The 17992-nt window shown below is 48.2% G+C and overlaps 1 protein-coding gene across 1 annotated transcript in view; it reads left to right on the plus strand.

Moving 5' to 3' along the window:
- The window catches only part of RIMS4 (regulating synaptic membrane exocytosis 4), a 19767-nt gene extending 8629 nt beyond the window's left edge, over positions 1-11138 (plus strand). The window contains exons 2-5 of the mRNA XM_009326710.1: positions 4409-4521; positions 5190-5291; positions 5548-5687; positions 7632-11138. Of these exons, the coding sequence (XP_009324985.1) occupies positions 4409-4521; positions 5190-5291; positions 5548-5687; positions 7632-7850 (574 nt within the window). The 3' untranslated portion in view covers positions 7851-11138. The remainder of the gene's footprint in view (positions 1-4408; positions 4522-5189; positions 5292-5547; positions 5688-7631) is intronic.
- The last annotated feature ends 6854 nt before the right edge of the window (positions 11139-17992 follow it).

Here is a 17992-nt window from a genome sequence, read left to right on the forward strand (position 1 = left end):
CGCCCCCCCGCCAGCACAGCCAGTGTGTGATGGTTCAGCTGGAGAACTGGTTGCTGAATCAAGGGCATGTGAGAAACGGCTTGGTTTCTTCAGAGTTCAGTCAGGAAAGGTCTGCTGAGCGTGCAGCATGTGGCAGAGTGGCAGGGGAGGGCTCTTGGGAGCACCAGGGCTGCGTTTAAAGACCTGAAAGAAGTCACAGTGGTCCCTGGAGCTCTTTTCCTCCCTGCTTCAGCTGCAGGAAAAGCAAGTGAATGGGGAAGGTCTGTCTCACCGATCTCAGAATCACACCGTACACGGCCCTCTCACCTTGGCATCCCAGCTTCTTTCCGAGCACTTGACAGACAGAGCTCACTGAGCTGGATTTGAGCATCCTAAATTTAGCCGATGCAGCTAAGTGGTTCCTGCTGTTTTTAATTCACATTCATACTAAATTTTTGCTGTTTTATTTTCCCCTTCCCTCTCCTCTCAAGGGAGAAGCAATGGCTTTCTTGGAGGTAGCTTATGATTTTTCCAGACAGAAATTGTTTCCATTGCAAGGTTATTGGCAATACCCAAATATATGTCCAGGAATCGGTCAAAGCCAAGGAGCCTGATTTAGAGCTGCTGCTTCTAATGTCTAATAAAGCAGCACTGCAAAAGGTCAGCCTCTGTGCAACGTAGCAGCCAGTCCCACCAGCTAATGGCATAACCTATTAAAGAATTAATTCTCTACATCTTCCCTTCCCAGTCAAATATAACAACAACAGGGAACATTAACTGTCTAACCTAATATTGAGTTTCATATAGTGCTAGTAAACCTATTAACTGAGGCTGTTATCCAAACTGCCGGGGTCTTGACCTTGGCCTGTGTTTTTAAGTGGGTTTTCGCCATTCCTCTCGAGATCAGCCTCGGTGCTATGAAGCAGCAGCAGCTTCATTCAAGCAGCAGCTCCACTGCTCTCCTTGCGAGGGTCCATGCTTGCAGCACAGCCCTGGTGTCCCTGCAGCAATGTCCTGCCCTCTTGCTGTAATTTGCACTGAGGAGCGTTCATCGTTTCGAGGTTGTGCCGAGCCCTCTGACTTCTGAATCTGTGTGGAGATAACGGCAATGTTTGCTTTACTGTAAACACTTCCAGTTGCTGTTGGTTCACCTTTAGCCCAACAGCTCTTGTTCTTGTGCTTTTTAATGCTGTTCTTTATGCTCTCCTGCTGTTTTGCTCCATATCATTGATGTAGGCTGCAGCGTTGGCTGCTCCATTAGCAGGTGCTTTTATTTTCTCCTGAGCTGCCCCAGCTGCTGGGCAAAGCCTTTGCTAGCAACGTTGCCCAAAGGAGGGGTGTGCTGGTGTGTGAGAGCACGGGTGGTTTCTCTCCACGCACGTATCAAGCACAGACAAATACTTGGCATCAGCCTTTTGACATGATTCTCTCCCCAGCAGGTAAGGGGAAATGGTTTCCTGTGGCAGGTTTTGTGAATTACTTTAAGTATTCAGGGGCCAGAAGGGTCTCTCTTCTTTGCTGTTCCACAGCAAGTGGAGTTTCTGTGGGTGGTCTTCTCCCAGCTTTGTGTCCCCACTGCAGTAACGAGGCTGGACTTCACCCCGGAGAGGGATTGCTCCAAGACCTGGTTCTGGGTGTGCTGCAGGCTCTCGCAGTGCTAGGCTTCACTCACTCCTGGGTTTCCCCTCTGCTGTCCTGGTCCCAGCCATCTTGTTAATGAGCCCAAGCATCTGTTTTGAGCATAGCAGTGGACATTTCCCTGAACAGCTGTGAGTTGTCTTGCCAGCTTTTTATTTACGTGCTCGTTCAGGTCACATACTCCCCGGGGTAGGAGTGAGACCCGAGCTCGGCCCATTTATCTTCCATGAATTGAAGAGAATAAAGAAAACATTTACCTTTTGGCTGATGGTCCATTCATCTGCTGAATCTTATGTCTTTGTCAGGTCTCCTTTTTCTTGAACTATTTTGGGTTCTCTAAGCACTAGTTTTCATCCTTTTTTGACTCTATGGGCAGCTCAAAATGCCTGAGCCAGCAGGCTCGAGGAGTCTCACTGGTCCTCATGTGCACCAGGACTCACTTCTTCCCTCCTTGTATGGGCAAATTGTGAGCCTGATAAAGCCCGTCTGGCTCCGGGCTCCCCCTTCCCCTGCTTTCCCCATCACGTGTCTCTGTCCCTGCAGTTTTAACAGCCCTGGGGATGTCTGTGTCTGCACAGTCTGTCCTCGGCAGCCTTGCTACACATCCAGCATCCCTGCCCTGGTCCTGTGCTTGGGGCGCTGTTCCCCGGAGAGGTCTGCCCCATTGGGGCTGGCAGATGCCAGCTGGGTGATGGAGCAGGAGTTGCGTACCCACAGGGAGCAGAGTGCGGTCCTGCCGCTGCCTCTGCCCCCGGGATGGACGGTGGCACTGAGGATGCGCCTTGTGCATCTGAGGAGTCGGTGACGCTGAAAACTGAGAAAAGACTTAAGCCTTCTCTGCAATTAATGCCAATTATAAATCCCGCTGTTTCTGTTGTATCTCTGTTGTTTGTGCAAACAGTGGATGCAGGGTGAAAAAACACCAAACCAGGGAAAATCCACCCCATGCCAGAGCCCCTCCTAAGCTTGTCTTCCAGGACGCCAAGGCACCCTCCTCCCTTGTCCATTTTCACAAAGGTGACATTTGTAAAGAGCTCAAGGGCAGGTTTTTCCATGCTGAAGGCTCAGCAGCTCCCTGTGTAGCAGCGATAACCAGGTTTCTCAAAGAGCTGGGTCAGCGCAGAGGGGAGGTGCAGTGCTCCATGGAAAAGTCTGGCCATTTAATTTGGTACCTCCGTCACAGTATGCTGAGCCACCCTGTGAACCCGTCATGGGAATGTGCTAGTGACACGTCCTCTTCAGTCCCATGCGTGGCGAGATGCTGAGGTGTGTGTGCTGGTTTCCTCATTCCTCATATGAATAAATAAATATTCCCGTGGGGCTGAGACCAGATCTGCAAATAGCTAATGAGAGCTGAAATCCCAACCTGAAATTAACACTCTTCTGGATGAATAGGGTTTAAAAAAAATTTCTTTTTTTTAATCTCTTTTACATGTAACTGGCACGCAGGGGGGAATCAATGAATCTTTGTGGCTGACTCAGGCTGCGTGAGAGCCTGTGGTCCCCAGCCCGCCCCACAGGCAGGGTTCCTCTCCGGCTTTGCTTGTACTGAACATGCAGCCTCTTCACGGCATCTTTTCTGAGAAACGAATTTGGGGCAGCAGGGAGCTGTGTCATGATGTGGGTAATTGTCCCCCGCCAAGGACGTTTGGAAAAGCGCAGGAGGTTCGTAATTGTGCCTGACTTCGGCATGCAGCAGCTTCCCCGGAGGCAGAGTGCAAAACCCAGCGCGGTAGCATGGGTACCCTGGTACAAAGCTCCTGATCTGTGTTTCAGCAGCTGTGTTTTGGTTTGGCAGATGCCTGTAGGACAAAAGTCGGTGTTGAATGGTGGCCTCAAGCCTCCTCCTTAACCATTCGCAGCAAGTGGGGCAGCAAGTTTTCCCACAACCTGTGATACAGCTGTGTAAATCAGGGTACAACTGGGTAAGCCTTGATTTGTGTCAGTGTACCACAGGGTTTGACCCTTTTGCGTTGCTTCACCCATGTCCAGTGCAGTGACCAGCACCTGTAGCCATGCCAGAGACCAGCCTCAGGTGCCTGGTGAATAGATTTGGCGGCTGTTTTTTCCCCTGACAGCTTTTGTTTTGCTGCAGTGACTGCGGCAAAGGCATTGCTGGTGTTTGAGAGTGTTGTCCCTTTAGCCTTGCACCAGTGTTCAGGTCCTTTCCACGATCGCTTCAGGCCCGCTCGTGGAAGCGGGTATGAAAACCACATGGTGGATGTGATGGGTGCTTCTGGTGTTGAGCAGTAGGAAATGGGGTCCTCTGGTGAAGAAGGAGATCCACTGCTCTGTGTGTGTGTGTGAGAAATAAATAGGGAATTGAGTCCCAAGGGGATTGATGCCAGCACCCCTCATCTCACTTTTAACTGCTGCTCTAGATGCATTATTTCCTCCCCAGAAATGAGGATTGGGAAGGGACAGCTAACGAGAGATCCTGTGAGATATGCCAGGAAGCTGCTTAGATTATAATGCTGCCTAGAAGAATTGACGGGCTGCATATGAACCTGAGATGGCAGAGATTTTCCCTTACAGACAATTAGTTATAGATAAACAAGTATTAACCAACTGGTGACTGCAACCATTACAGGTTTGGGGGGGTTTTGTATGAGGAAAGGGATTTTAAATGGATTCCATGTAACTAAACTGCCTGGAAATCGGCAAGTTTTGCAAGGGAAGAAGGCTTCTGTAGGTGTCATTAATTTCAAAGAGATATTAAATCTGGTTCTTTAGTTACTGGGTTGCTTTAAAATGCAAATGAACCACTTGCCAAAATCAATTTCTTTTGCAGCTTGAATTTCAGTGGAGTCCATCTGGCATCTGCTGGGCAGTTTAGTGACTTCCTGGGGAGCATGGGCCCTGCACAATTTGTTGGGCGTCAGACCTTGGCCACCACCTCGATGGGTAAGGAACACGAAGTTGTTAGGTGACTTTAAATTAATCTTGAACAGACCGCTCCTACAAACCACCTAATAATGTGTCCAGCATCTGCTGATCTACCACTCCCCTGCTCCGTTTCTCTGTTAAATCAAATAAGCTTCGCTGAAAGGTTTAGCTGATTGCTGCAAATGCAGCATTAGTAGGAGAGCGCCAGCTTTATGCTTTCCTCCATCAGATCTGAAAGGTATAGACGAAGTAAAACACAGCTAAAATCCTGAAAATGCATCCTGTGTATCCTCGTGTTTTTCTTGCTCTCTAAGGCCCACAGAGCTCTGTAAAGATTTTCTTATGGTCCACCATAATTGCATTTTCCAAAGCAGCCTGCAATTCTAGGTGCTTCAGTTTGGGAGAGATGAGAGGCTAGCTGCCACTGAAGAGTATGAGACTGAGTCGCCAAAGCCATGTTAAAGGACTGACATTAGAGACTGCTTTTGAAAATGTGGGCTTGAATCACTGCAGAGCTGCTCCAGAGTAACGCAGGAGGAGATCAGGCACTCAGGGCCTACGGTTTGTTACAGCTTGTAGCAGGCATGACATGAAGATTGTTTGGTTTTGTTTTTTTTTTAACATTTTAGTAGCCCACAGATGTATAGTTTTGAAAGTCTTCTGTCTATTTTGACATTTTGGTTTAGGGGATGTGGAAATTGGCTTGCAAGAGCGAAATGGGCAGCTAGAAGTGGATATCATTCAGGCTCGAGGACTGACACCAAAACCCGGCTCCAAAACACTGCCAGGTAGTATGCTTTGACCCCCCAAAGTAATTCACTGAGCCCCAGCCTCCTGCGATGCTTGTGAATAGGAAAAATTTTAATTCTGCTTGGCTTCTGCAGGAATAAGCAGTCTGTATTCAGTATTGAAAATAAGGCTGGTTGAGCAAATCTTTTCACTGCTGTAAATGCCTTCTTTAGAAATACCTGAGATATGGCACTCTGTCTTTTCTAAAGTGAGCATGAAGATTTTTTCATATTTGACCATATTTATTTTTTCCAGCTGCTTACATCAAAGCTTACCTGCTAGAGAATGGCGTGTGCATTGCGAAAAAGAAGACAAAAGTGGCTCGCAAATCATTAGACCCTTTGTACAATCAGGTGTTACTGTTTGCTGAGAGCCCCCAGGGCAAAGTATTACAGGTAAGACGAGCAAGTCTCAGGTCTGCCCATCTCTCTTCCACCTCTGCTGGAAGATACTAAGTCTGGCAAGGGATCTGGATAATTAATGTAGATGAGAAAAAGACAGTGTTTTCATTGAACCGAATGCATTTGATCTGAACGTAACAAATGGAAAGGAAAACCTCTTTTCCATACTCAAACTGATTATTATTGGACACCCTGCCAGGTAACACGAGTGCCTACCAGGAAGGTTGATTTTTACTTTTTTAATTCCTTTTTTCCCACCCAGTTAGGAGATAGGTAGTACCTACAGATGCTAAACAATCTTGCGGCATAGCTTGTCTTCTGTGTTTATATGTGTTCAGAGCACTCTGCTTTGGCCATCACCCAATCACATATCCTACCTCTTTCTACCTCTTTTCTTTTACTGCCATACATTTTCTGCCATACTCATATTTTCAATTCTGCGCCTATGTTTCCAGAGCAAAGAGTGATTTGCGTTGTTACTTCATTTCCATCCAATAAAGCCTGGCTAAAATCCACTGGTAATACTGATGTAATTAATCCATGAGTTTCTATTGCTTACCTCCACTGGCATATGAATTGCCAGCTAACCTGCTGGATCCTTCTCGTTAGTGAACTCTTCCTCATTTACCTTGATTGAAAGCATTTTCCCCTGTTGCAACGAGACTGCACGTTTTTGACTGAAATGGGGTGGGATCTGGCTTGGTCTGCTCTTGCCTTGCATTGGTTTCCTTACCGGCTGCCTTGCTGCCAGGAAAGATGCTTATTCCAAGCCAATAAAATGAGGACCTTGGCTCTCTGCCAGCGGCCGTGCCACCAAACCAACTTTCTGCAGTGGCTTGCTCCATCTCATGCTGACCTAGAGTGTTAATTTTTGTCTTTTAATTGACATTCATTGTCTCTCCTACCTCATTTTACAGAAAATTGTAAAGCTCTGGTTATTCGGAGCCTAGAAAAAAGCTGTCAGGATTAGCCAGAGATCACTAGTCACCGTCATAACCCATCGTACTCATCCTCTCCTCTTCAGAAGATGGACTCGCTCTGGAGTCAGTCGTCACCTTTGTCTTGAGCCACATAGGGCCACTCGGTCATGTGCAGACCTCCTGCATGCCTAAGCCCATGACCCTCCCTACATCTGTTCTTCCACCCACTGGTCTCTCCATCGTGTTGTAAGTGTGATTCAGCCTTCCCTGCTCGTCTGCCAGCTCTCTTTCATTAGACCTTCCTCTGCGTCTGCAAGTCTTTCTCGGCAGTCTGTTCTGCTTCCCCTGCATGCCACTCCATGTGTGCCCCTTACGTCACCGGTCCCGCTTGCCAGCGCTCGGCTCCTGCCCTTTCTCCAGGTGAGTAGCCATGCCTCGTCACCATCTGCCCTGTGTCACAAGCTCCGAGTGGAAAAGTTAAGAGACGCTCTTTTCCTCAAACTGTTGGCTCTTGACCCAAGCTATTGCCCACCTTTTTTTTTTTTTTTTTTTTTTTTTTGGGTGGTGTGTTTTTCCAGATCAGGAGCCCTTCTTGCCCTTTTCCCACAGGCCACCTTTTGTTGTGTCCAAGGTCCGTTGCTCTGCCAGGACCAGGTTTCACGTGGAGGTGTTGGAGCTGCAGCTCCAGGGGTACTTTGTGCACACGCTGGTCCTGCCCAGCAGGTAGAACAGCAGAATGGCGTCTCATCCACACATGCATTCACCTCTTTTCCATGGGGGCGTGGCAGGAAAAGTCTAACATTAGGATTTGTAAAACTGTGCTTAAAAAAAAAAAAAGTAGAATCATCAGCCAGAGCTTCACGTCACCTGTTGCTAGTGTAAACCTTTCTGCTCTTCTCGAACTGTAGTAAAGCCCCGGGAAGTTGGATGAGTAGAAAGAAGGATTGATCAGACTTGTGCTTCCCAAGCAAGTGTGCAAGTTGGAGGATTAACTGTGCTCCCCCCTCTTGTTCCTAAGGTGATAGTCTGGGGAAACTATGGACGCATGGAGCGCAAGCACTTCATGGGAGTCGCCAGGGTCCTCCTGGAAGAACTGGATTTGTCAACTTTAGCAATCGGCTGGTACAAGCTCTTCCCAACCTCCTCGATGGTAGATCCCACTACAGGCCCACTCCTGCGTCAGTCCTCACAGCTTTCCCTGGAGAGCACAGTGGGACCCTGCTGCGACAGGTCTTAGTGAGTAAGGAAGGGGGAACTGCTTTTGTTTTTTAAACATGCTGTCAAGGTTTTGTTTGCTGGAACTCTGACCTCAAGTGCAATGCATGTTCAATCAGTTCTTGTGGAGCTGGAAGAGGAGGATAAACCAGTGACCTTAGACAGAAGATGAGGGGGAGGGCGCTGTGCCCTCTCCGTCCGAGGAGGAGGTGCCGTGGGGCATGAGTCCTAGTTGTCAAATTAGACATACACCTCTTGTTTCACTTCTCTCGCTGTCATTCTTGGACCCTTGTTTCAGATAGTATTAACCCTGGAAAGTTGCAGCATTTGAAAGCATTTGGGGGGAGTAAGGAGGGTATTTTTCTTAACTGTGCATCTTAGAAATTTCTAATACGGATTCTTTCACAAGAAAGTACCTGAAAAATTCAGAGGCCGATATCTGACCTAAAAAGAGCAGGAGCAGAAAGTTTCAGAGGAAGCATTAGGTTTTTTATAAGGTCTTTCTTCTTGAAAGGAAGAAAAAGAAAGAAACCTGCAACTCTTCCTTTAGAATCAGTTCCACATCACTGAGTCATGTTAACTGTAACACTGTCGTCGCTGTGTTTTCAAACTGTGCCAAATTACCAGCAAGTGTCTTTACTGCATTACTTGTCTAACACTGCTGATGAAGCATACTTGGTGGGAGAATAAGTAGCGCCTACTTAGACCAGACAGTTTGAACAGAGTTTGAGTTTAGCAGGCTAATTAACTGCAATTTTGCTCAGAAAAAAACCACTAGAAGTGGGAGCTGAACATCAGACTTGCAGCTTGAGATATGTTTTGTGTTGTCAGATACAACGTTCTGCAATTTACTGACTCCCTTACTTGTTGCTGTGCATCCTTCAGTCACAATGTCTTCTATCTCCTGCTTTTCTTCCATCTCCTTTGTACTGGTACATATCTGCTGGAGGTGCTGCCCTTCCCGTTGTGCTATGGACTGACCTGAAACAGGACTGTTTTATTCTGCCACGGGAGAGGAGGTTGAGGTTTCTGGGGGTGCAGAAGAAAGAAACCTCGGTTTTTCATCTGACAAGAAGGTGCTGGAGAGCATGTAACCTTCCTTGTGGAGAAAAAGATGCTGTAGACAGTAGTGGTAGTACAAAAACCTTGTCAAGTGTCCTGAAAGAGGAGATGCAATCCCCAAAGTATGGAGAGGGTAGTGGGTGAGGAATCTGAAGACGCTGTGGTCACAGCATGTATATTTTGTTAACTAAGTGCAGCACTAACTGTAAACGAGTCTTGTAGATTAAGCCAGTAAAGCACATTCTCTGAGCTGCTGAACTACAGCAGCTGTTGTCAGCAGAGTCATGTGCTGGAGTAAGTGCGCTAAATCCTTCAGACAATTAAAACCTTATTATCCAAAATCACAGAGAATCCCCAAAGATTTTCTGTTGATAGACCTGTTTTGGCTAGGTTTTGTCTTAGTTCCTAATGAGGATTTGATGACTGCTGTGTCAGAATAAGCTTTTGGAGATGTTTTACTTTGTGATTTAGAAGTGAAGGTCCCATGTAACGTTTCGGAATGAGCGGATTCTTGACCTGTCGTAGGCATACTGAACATTTATTTCTGCATGTGGACCTCAGCTTTGTTAGAATAAAAGCATGAGTGTTGAGCGGATGGTAAAAGCAGTTGCTTTTGGTCCTAGCTTGTCTATGGCATTTTAAGTTATTTTGAGATAAATTACAGGATAGATGGAAAAATAATAGGCCTTACAATAATGTCTGTAAAAAATTATATAAAGGAGAGGGAAGGAGGATAAGGGACATAGAATGAATGGTTTTTTGAGTCTTCAGTGGCAAAGCCTCAACATTTCAGATAAATCTCTTAATTTCCTTGATCAAATACGTGTCTGGCCTCTCACTAATTATTTTTTCTAATCGTATTAGACAATTTCTATATATTAGCTGAAGAAAGTTTGTTGCATGCTGGTCAAACTATGTTGTGGCGCTCTCTTTTATTTTTATTTTTTAAAAAAGCACATTTACTGTAATTCAAGTCAGCATCTTTTCCTCTTGGTATGTAGTGAGTACTAGGCAATATTGTACAATACGTGTATGAACTAGAATAGATTAGGTAGATTTAGTGGTTTGTAGCACTGGATCTTTTAATAACTATGTCTTTAAAAGGACCGTGGGGAGCTCCAGGTACATGCCAGACCTGGCAGCTGAGTAACAGGGCTTCTGTGTTAAGTTATGCCGAAAACTTTATATTGGTACTTAGTTTGGACATTATCTACCAGTAATAGCTAGTTAATCGTGGTTTTCCTGTGTCCAATAAGATGAATGCAACATTTTTGCAGTCTTTAATGAGGAGTAGGAGACTATATATGCCAAAAATATTCCCCCAGAACACTTTTCTTAATGACTGTCTGTTGAAAAGCTCAGTTCCTGTATGCCTGGCAAATGTGTCTCTGTATCCTACCCCTCCAAAAGCTCTGCAAGCTCAGTGATGATCAGTTTAGTTACAATAGGACTACTTAACACTGAGGACTATCTTCCGTATGTTTTTAATAAAGCTAAAAGGTCACTGTCAGGGTAAAAAAAAAAGTTACAGTTCTACTTGTGTTATTTTTGTTAACGTCTCAGATTCTGAAATTTGGAGGCAGTTTAAACAGTCTGCTCCGTCCTGTTTTCTTCTGCATTTTTTACATGGTTGATTGTAGTCCAGTGGTTCTCACTTTTGTTTCTACTCACTTCCAAGTCCTGTTTCTCCCCAGTAAGTGAACGTTGCAACCCTGGCTGCCACGCACAGCAAAGTCACATGAACTAGCAAGTGCAGATGATCATCCTTTGTAAAGCAGACTCACAGGAGCCCTTCTGAGAGTGCCCACGGGGTGCAGAGTGAGGCCAGGAGAGTTGCACGGTACCCTACAGTCTAAATTCTTGCTTCACTCATGCCCATGACTCCTGCACTGACCATGGTGTGTTATAGTTAAAAAAGAAGTCTTCTAGTTACCCATCAATTTAAAGACTCCCAGTATAGCATCCAAGGCAAGTCTCAGGTTTGGAATAGCTTATTTTCATAAAGCCTAACCTTTTTCTTTCCCCTCAAATTTGACTTGCCAGTTTCTGTCTAAGGTGACGTGATATGACAGTTGGGATTACCAGTGTGGTCGTGTAAAAAGTAGCAGTTTGCTAGAGTGATGAGCAGCTGAAAACTAAACTTTGGTCCCCCTTGCAAGTCCTGACTGAGTTTTTTTCCTGTGTCTGAGTCTAGCTGTTAGTTATAGTCAGGGAGGGGGAGAGGGAGAGGAAGAGCAGGAGACTTTTTGTGGGGGGGAAGGCATCCTAGTATTTTTGGTCTGTGAGCGATGACGAGGGATGAGACTGAGGAAAGAGAAATACCTGCTCAGATCAGGGTCGATTCCCCGTTCCTTGTGCATGAAATACTACATTCTAATAGTAGTGGGAGGATTGCTTGCCAGAAAAGAAATGGAGAACTGGTCCCTAAATGTTACCTGCATTACTATTACCATGGAAAACAAAGAAATCCTGATGCTGAGAGCATCCCTGAGAGCAGAATGATCTCTCCCCAGTGGGAATCCCCTGCACACAGGGAGAGCAGAGCAGTGAAACCATGCCTCACACGTGGCTTTGTCCTCTTTGTGGTCCGAGCAAAAAGCAGCCCTGACCGTGGTTAGTCCTGGTTTGTTCAGGCAAGAAATGTGATATTTTCCCAGTCTCCTGGTGTTGCTTTCCCTTTGCCCCAACACAGCTGGGATGCCACAGAGCCAACACAAGGTCCTCACTCTGCGATTCAATCCATGGGTCCTCATCCTGCAGCCGAAGCCACGTGGGCAGGCTGGAGCATCCCTTTTGCACTGCGTGTGGGCATGTGTGTCCGCGGGCAGAGTAAGGGCCAGATGACTTCATTGTTTAGCCAAGTACATCCCCGCTTCTTGGCCGTGGATTGTTTCAAAGAACATTGCAGAATTATTTGCTTTGAATGAAAATATATATTTATTGTTGCTCGCTACCGGATCCTTTATCAATGTACTGTTCTAAATTTGCAGGTCTTCTGGAGTATGAATATCACAAGTTCCTGTAAAGGAGCTATTTTTAAGATGTTGAGGCAGTTAACAGAATCTCAACCTAAGCATGTTTAGTAATGTTTAGACAGCAAGACAACTTTTTTATGAAACTCATTTTAAGTTAGTTTATTACATGCTGTTGGTAATATTTTAAAACAGGAAAAATATTTTTCTTTAAAGACAAAATGATGTATGTTTTTTAACAGATAACATAATTTAGTGTTTTCAAAAATGTTTAATGTTCTTGGTATGAAGTTTACTCATTCTTTTGATTTCTATGTTCCTTGTTATATTTTATCAACTTTTTTCCAAAAGAAAAGAGGCATATGTAAATAAACACCAGAAAAGAGTCCTATAATAAATTCTGTTCAAACTGGCCATAAAATTATTAGTAAATATTTGTTATCGTTCATTAACTCTCAGCTACTATTCAAGCCTTTGTTGAAAGAATTGATGTTGTATTTTCAAGATGAAAACTACTTAGCGAGTTTTGTCATAATCCTGTACTCTGTATAAAAATCTTTTTATAAAGAAAGTCTAATAGGCTAACAAGCAATAATATATTCCATTTGGTGTGCACAGATTGTGACTTGCAGGCTGTAGTACATATTGTTGATACAGTTTATAATTGTCTTCAATCTCAATGACATCACTTTTGAAAAAGATCCATATTAACTTTGATTGTAAAAAAAACGAAGACTGGGCTGTTGCCTTGTGAGATATATTCATCCTATAGACTTCTCTGTGAGTATACGTGCCCATCGACATGAAATCTCTCTTGGGTGAAGAATGAAACAGCTGTAGGTGACTTCATACTACAGAGGTAAAAGATAGTTTCAATATAAACTTCATGACTGTTTCAATCTCCCTGTTTTTCTTAGGCTATCTAGTATTTGTAACTCGATGAAAATGGTTCCCACTGCCACTGTAGCCCTGATAAAGCAAAAAAGCTTTTGCACTCTGGGGCCACATGAGTTCTGCCTGACAGCTGCCTATTTTCCTCGAGATACCAGGAGCAAACTAAAGGGAGGTTTTTTTCAGAGCAGCAGATTGAGCTGCTTTCCTTTAAAGGCTTTGTGGGTTATTTTGTCCATTTCATAGGTGGTATTTGTCCATTTCGTTAGAAAGTTCCACCCAAGGCAGAGAGATTGCACCTTCGCAGAGGATCACGGGGGTCTAACGTGTAAAAGAGGAACAGGCTGTTCTGTGCCATTCTTCAGGAGTTAGATAATGCTGGGCAAGACTTTTCCAAAGCGGCAGGATCAGGATATTGGATTTTAAGTCAGCTCTATCATTGATGCAAGCGTGTAAAATAAAACAGCTTCAAAACAGCATCCCACTTCATTGCCTGTGGATTTCTCGCAGCATTTCCCTTAGGAAAAATCTTTATGTTGTTTTCAAGATTGCCGGTCCGCTGGCCATGCAGGCAGGAGGTCACTGGCCCACTGGTGCTGGGAGCCCCGTTGAACGATGAAATAATTCACGTTTTTCTGTGCAACGCTTTGAGAAGAAAAAGAGCCGTGTAAATGCAAAGTGCCGTCAGTGGAGAAGTCCAGGGCATACTGAGACCTGGAGCGAGCATCTAAAATGAAATTGCAGCTACCAAATTTGAGCCAAACGTTTAGAAAAGAGGATGATCAGTGAAAGCCTTTTCATGTTTACCCCAGCGCTCACCAGCCAAGGCACATATGTTTGTGAACGTCCACACGTGTGTGTCTGTACGAATGGATACAGGCACACAGCGCACAGTAACGCTTTGGAAAATGCCAGGTTCCCTTAGGGAGGTGAAATCCCTCTGAGGGGCTGGCTGGTTGTGCAGTCAGCGTCTCATTCCCTTGTATGAGCCCTTTGCCCATGCAAGACCCAGCAGCCAAGCCTGTGGGACATCCGTGAAACCCGGCATGGCAGAGACCCGGACGCAGAGACATGCGCCCTGCATGTATCTGACGGTCTGCCTGGCTTTCCAGCGTCTGTCTGTAAATGTCGTCATTCCCCAGGGAGTTTGCGAGTGATTAGGTATTCTCAAAATGTGGCTAACGAGTCTTAAACTCACACTGCCAGACTCCTCTCTGCTCGGTGGCCAATGTCCCAGTGGCCAAGCAGCCGCACGTCCATCCCTAGCCCCAGCCGCTCACCCACGACAGCAGCGTCAGACTCGCTCCTGGGGAACCTCAAAGCTCTTCTCATGGTGTAGACACCCTTCTGCCCTCCCTTCCCTGCAGAAGCTGCTCTCATCCTGGTGGAGGAGAGGAGCCGGGGAGAGTTTCTTGTAGCATTTGGTTCTTTGCACTTTAGCGGCTGAAACTGAGAAGGAGCCAGCACCAGCCCTTTACAGAGCACCAGCAAACGGAGGCCACGACCTAATGATTTTCCCTTCATGATTTTCCAGTAGCTAAAACAGCAACCAAAGCTATATTGTTGAACCCCACTCTGCCAGGTCAGTAGACAGCCTTTGCATTTACACTGCACGCTGGGCACCTCGCGTGGGCTTGAGACCCCCTTGCGTGGGAAGGAAGGGGCTTTGTCTTGCAGGAGGCCGTGTGGGCACATGCAGCGCGTGGGCAGCAGTGAGCTCTGCTCGCTGAGCAGCGATGGGGGCAGAAGCAACCCGAGGGAAGAATCGAGGCACACCTTCTGCTGAAGCCATGCGCACAAGCTTTCCAGGAGCTAGGATTCTGTAGTTGCTTGGGCACCACAGATTGGGATAGCTGCCCACCGGGGCTCCAGATCCCTCTAAACACCAGCTTGGAACTTTAAATCCTGCAGCAGTTTTTTCTTTGGGGCTGTTGCTCCTTACCCAGTGCTGCTCACTGGTCTCTGCTTTGGTGATTCCATCTCCTCGACCTGGAGCTGGTTTTGGCTTTGTTTGGAGCAAGGAAGAGCGAGGTTTGGAGAGTGGATCCAAGGCACGTTCCCTCAGCCTCACCGCGCCGGGCTTGCCTTCCTCCTGCGAGCTGCAGGCTGCTCCCTGCGCCAGGTGGAAAGGGCATCCTGGGGATGCAGTGCCTCACCCGAGACCCCCTCACGCAGCACTGCCATGGCCTGCCACCCGCCTGGGATGCCGGTGCCCTGCCCATGTTTTGTGGCAGTCCTGAATTCAGACCACAGGGGGTCCTTTGTTTCCCGTCCTTGGTAGGAGCTAGGGGTCTTCTGCAGGGGCTCCGCAGCCCACGCAGGCGTGATGTGCCATAGAGACGGCCAGGAGAAGGCAGGGACAGGGAGGGAGCTGCCGCTGTGCAGGCCAGGGAGAAGGGGAGCTCCCAGCGAGCTTTCCTCCGGGTTCCCTTTGCTTTCCCCTGCACCCGCTGCTCCCTACGTGGGTTCTCCCTTCCCTCTCGATACGAGGCCTTACTCCAACACAAGATTGGAGATGGAGGCTGCCCGCAGCATCTCTTTGTACTGAAGCATCCATCCCACGCTGCCTGCGGGGAGCCCCGGGGCAGTGCCGCAGAGCTGGCCTCTGCTCGGGGATGGAGCCACCACCCCCAGCACATCCATGCTCTCGCCTCCCCAGCACCAGCGTGCCAGTGCTCTGCCTTGTACCCCCACTGCCCAGGGGCCTGGCCACGGTAGGGAAATCTGCTTTCATGGGGTTAAACCTTTTTACTTCATTAATTGCTCCACAAAAACCAGTAGCTTTGCAGGGGCACTACACAGTTGCTACCTCTCCTCTTGCCTTTCCGTAGGAGTGGGGGCAGCTGATCTGCTCTTTTTGGCCTCTGTAACCCTCTCCAAAACTTTTTGGAGGTTTTAAACATTATCCGGTGAGATGTAATCTCTGTGGAGCCAGAGGGAACACAGGCAATGGAGCCGGGCAGCCTGCTTGCCACCGTGGCGAGTCGCTTGCGAGGTGCATGAGCTGCCTTGGGTGGAAGGTGGGACGCCGTCCCGGCAGCGCTGGTGTGCCGCCGGCCGCTCGTCTGTAGTCGGGAAAGGATTCTGCTGTACTTTTTTCCTGTCTGTAGGTTTTATTCAGACTATGTAATGATTGAGTGATTTACAATTCAGTGTTAAGCTAATGAAAACGTTGATAATGGTGATAATAAAACCTTTCTTTTTCCTACGGTGTGTCGGAGGTTTTGTGTGGAGTGTCTCTGCCCTCTCTGTTGCCACCACTGTCATCTTCAACCTAAGATTTCAGCTGGCCCATCCCTTCTCCTCGTGCCTATAGGGAATGAGAGCAGCTCAGCCTGGTGTGTTCCAGCGCTGTCCCAGGCTCCTTCCCAGTGCTCTCCGTGGAAGGGCCCTCTCTGAATCAACCTCAGCTTCAAGCCTGCGTTTCCCTGTGCCATTTCCAGATGTAATTTGGCCGTGGGCATCTCCAGGCACAGAACTAAGCTTGCTCCCAGCTTGTACTCTGGTCACTACCCCAATCAGAAGCATTCTGCTCCTGCTGTTTTCTTCCCAAGACCCTTCATGGTCAACATTCGCCATTCAAAGTTGATTTTGAAACCTTGGAGGTGAAGACGCTGCTGGCAGAAAAAACTACCTCTGGCCCAGGCTGTTGGGAATACCAAGAGTCAGTGTAGGTGCGGGGGGAGCCTGAGGACCCTTGGGGAAGGAGACCCATGGGTGTTACTGGGTGTGCAGCTACTGTCTGTGGTAGAATTCTTGATTCTTGGTGAAGTAAGGAGGGGGAGCATTTGGGGGCTCTGGCATGACTCCTGCTGTGGGAGTCTGTGGGAGGAGGTGGTGAGAACAGGCAGTGTTCCCTGGGGAGCCGCCGCAAGCCCTTTTCCCGTGGGAATTGAGGGATCGCAAAGCCCCAGTTCACTGAGAATTTCTTAAAGGTTTTTCTCATGCCTCCAAATCCCTCTGCAGGTCATCAGGGCAGGACCGAGGGGCAGGGCAGCTCCCCACCCAGCCATCCACCCACCCCAGCTACAGCCCCTGGGGGGAGCAGTGGTGGAAGGAGGAGGAGGAGGATTCCTCCAGCAGTGTAAGTGCCTGGGAGGTGGGGGCAGCCCAGCCCAGCATGGCACCTGGGGACGAACGGCACCTCCCACCATCATCTGAGCAGCTGGCTCGGACCATCACCAGCTTCCAAAAGCAGGATGGGGCTCAGGCAGTCACTAAGCAACTGAGCTCCCCAGCAGCGCTGCCTAGCAGCTCAGGCTGCAGAAAAGCAGCGATAAACCCGAGCAGGTGCCCTGCTTTCTGCACTGTCAGCTCATTACCAGCTCCATCCTCCGCCCGAGACAGGCTCTGCAGTGCAGATGTCACACCGCCAGCCCCGGTGCCTCTGCCGGGCTTTGCCTTTGCAAAGCGGGCTCTGGGGCACGAGCACGGAGCCACCGAGCACTGGCAGCGCCGCACTGAATCCAGAAGGAGAGTGCAAGGCTGGCTCAGCCTCTGGATTGTGGTTGTTCTCCCACTTCCAGCTCCAGAAGAGGTGGGTTTCACCTGGGCAACGCCACGCGGGCTCTGACTTGTGCAGGAATTGAAGAGCTGCTTCCTTCCACTCTTGTGGAAGGAAGGGTGAGAGGTGCCAGCTCCATCCTGGCCACCCGGAGGGTGTCCCAGGTTCAACACGGAAAGGGTGAGAGATCTTGGCTGCACAGCTCTGATGGCAAGGGCAGCACAGCACACCCAAGCCTCGGGCTGACAGCCTTGGTGAGGGTGGGGGGAGATGGGACACGGCAACGAAGGAGCTGAGCTGGTGGGATCAGCATGAAATGACACCACTGAGGAGCTGAGAAGCCAATGAAAGCCTCATTTTTAAGCCTGTTTTATACGCTCGCAGCTTGCTTTCTCCCCCCGCCCCTCCTCCCCCTTTCTATTTAAACCAAGGCTTACACAGCTGGTCCAGATTTGGGGCCACTGGTGCAAAGCGACGCAGCTGCTGAGCACCTGGGGGGAACTGCAGCCAGGGCATTTTGGTGGTGGGAGGCTCTTCACCCCCCTGCCCTCCTGCCTGCGTGATGCCACACACCCCGAAGGGCCCTGGGGAGGGAGCATCCAGGGGAAGGTCTCGTAAACCAGCCCCTCGTGCCAGCCCAGCAGCGCCTGCACCATCCTCCCTGCCTGTGTGCCCCAGGCTGTGCAGCCCAGGGCTGCGCTCCTAGCTCCATCACTGTCACTTCACTGCCTGCAC

Source organism: Pygoscelis adeliae, unplaced genomic scaffold (assembly GCF_000699105.1).
Source record: "Pygoscelis adeliae isolate BGI_AS28 unplaced genomic scaffold, ASM69910v1 Scaffold286, whole genome shotgun sequence".
Classification (NCBI taxonomy): Eukaryota; Metazoa; Chordata; class Aves; order Sphenisciformes; family Spheniscidae; genus Pygoscelis; species Pygoscelis adeliae.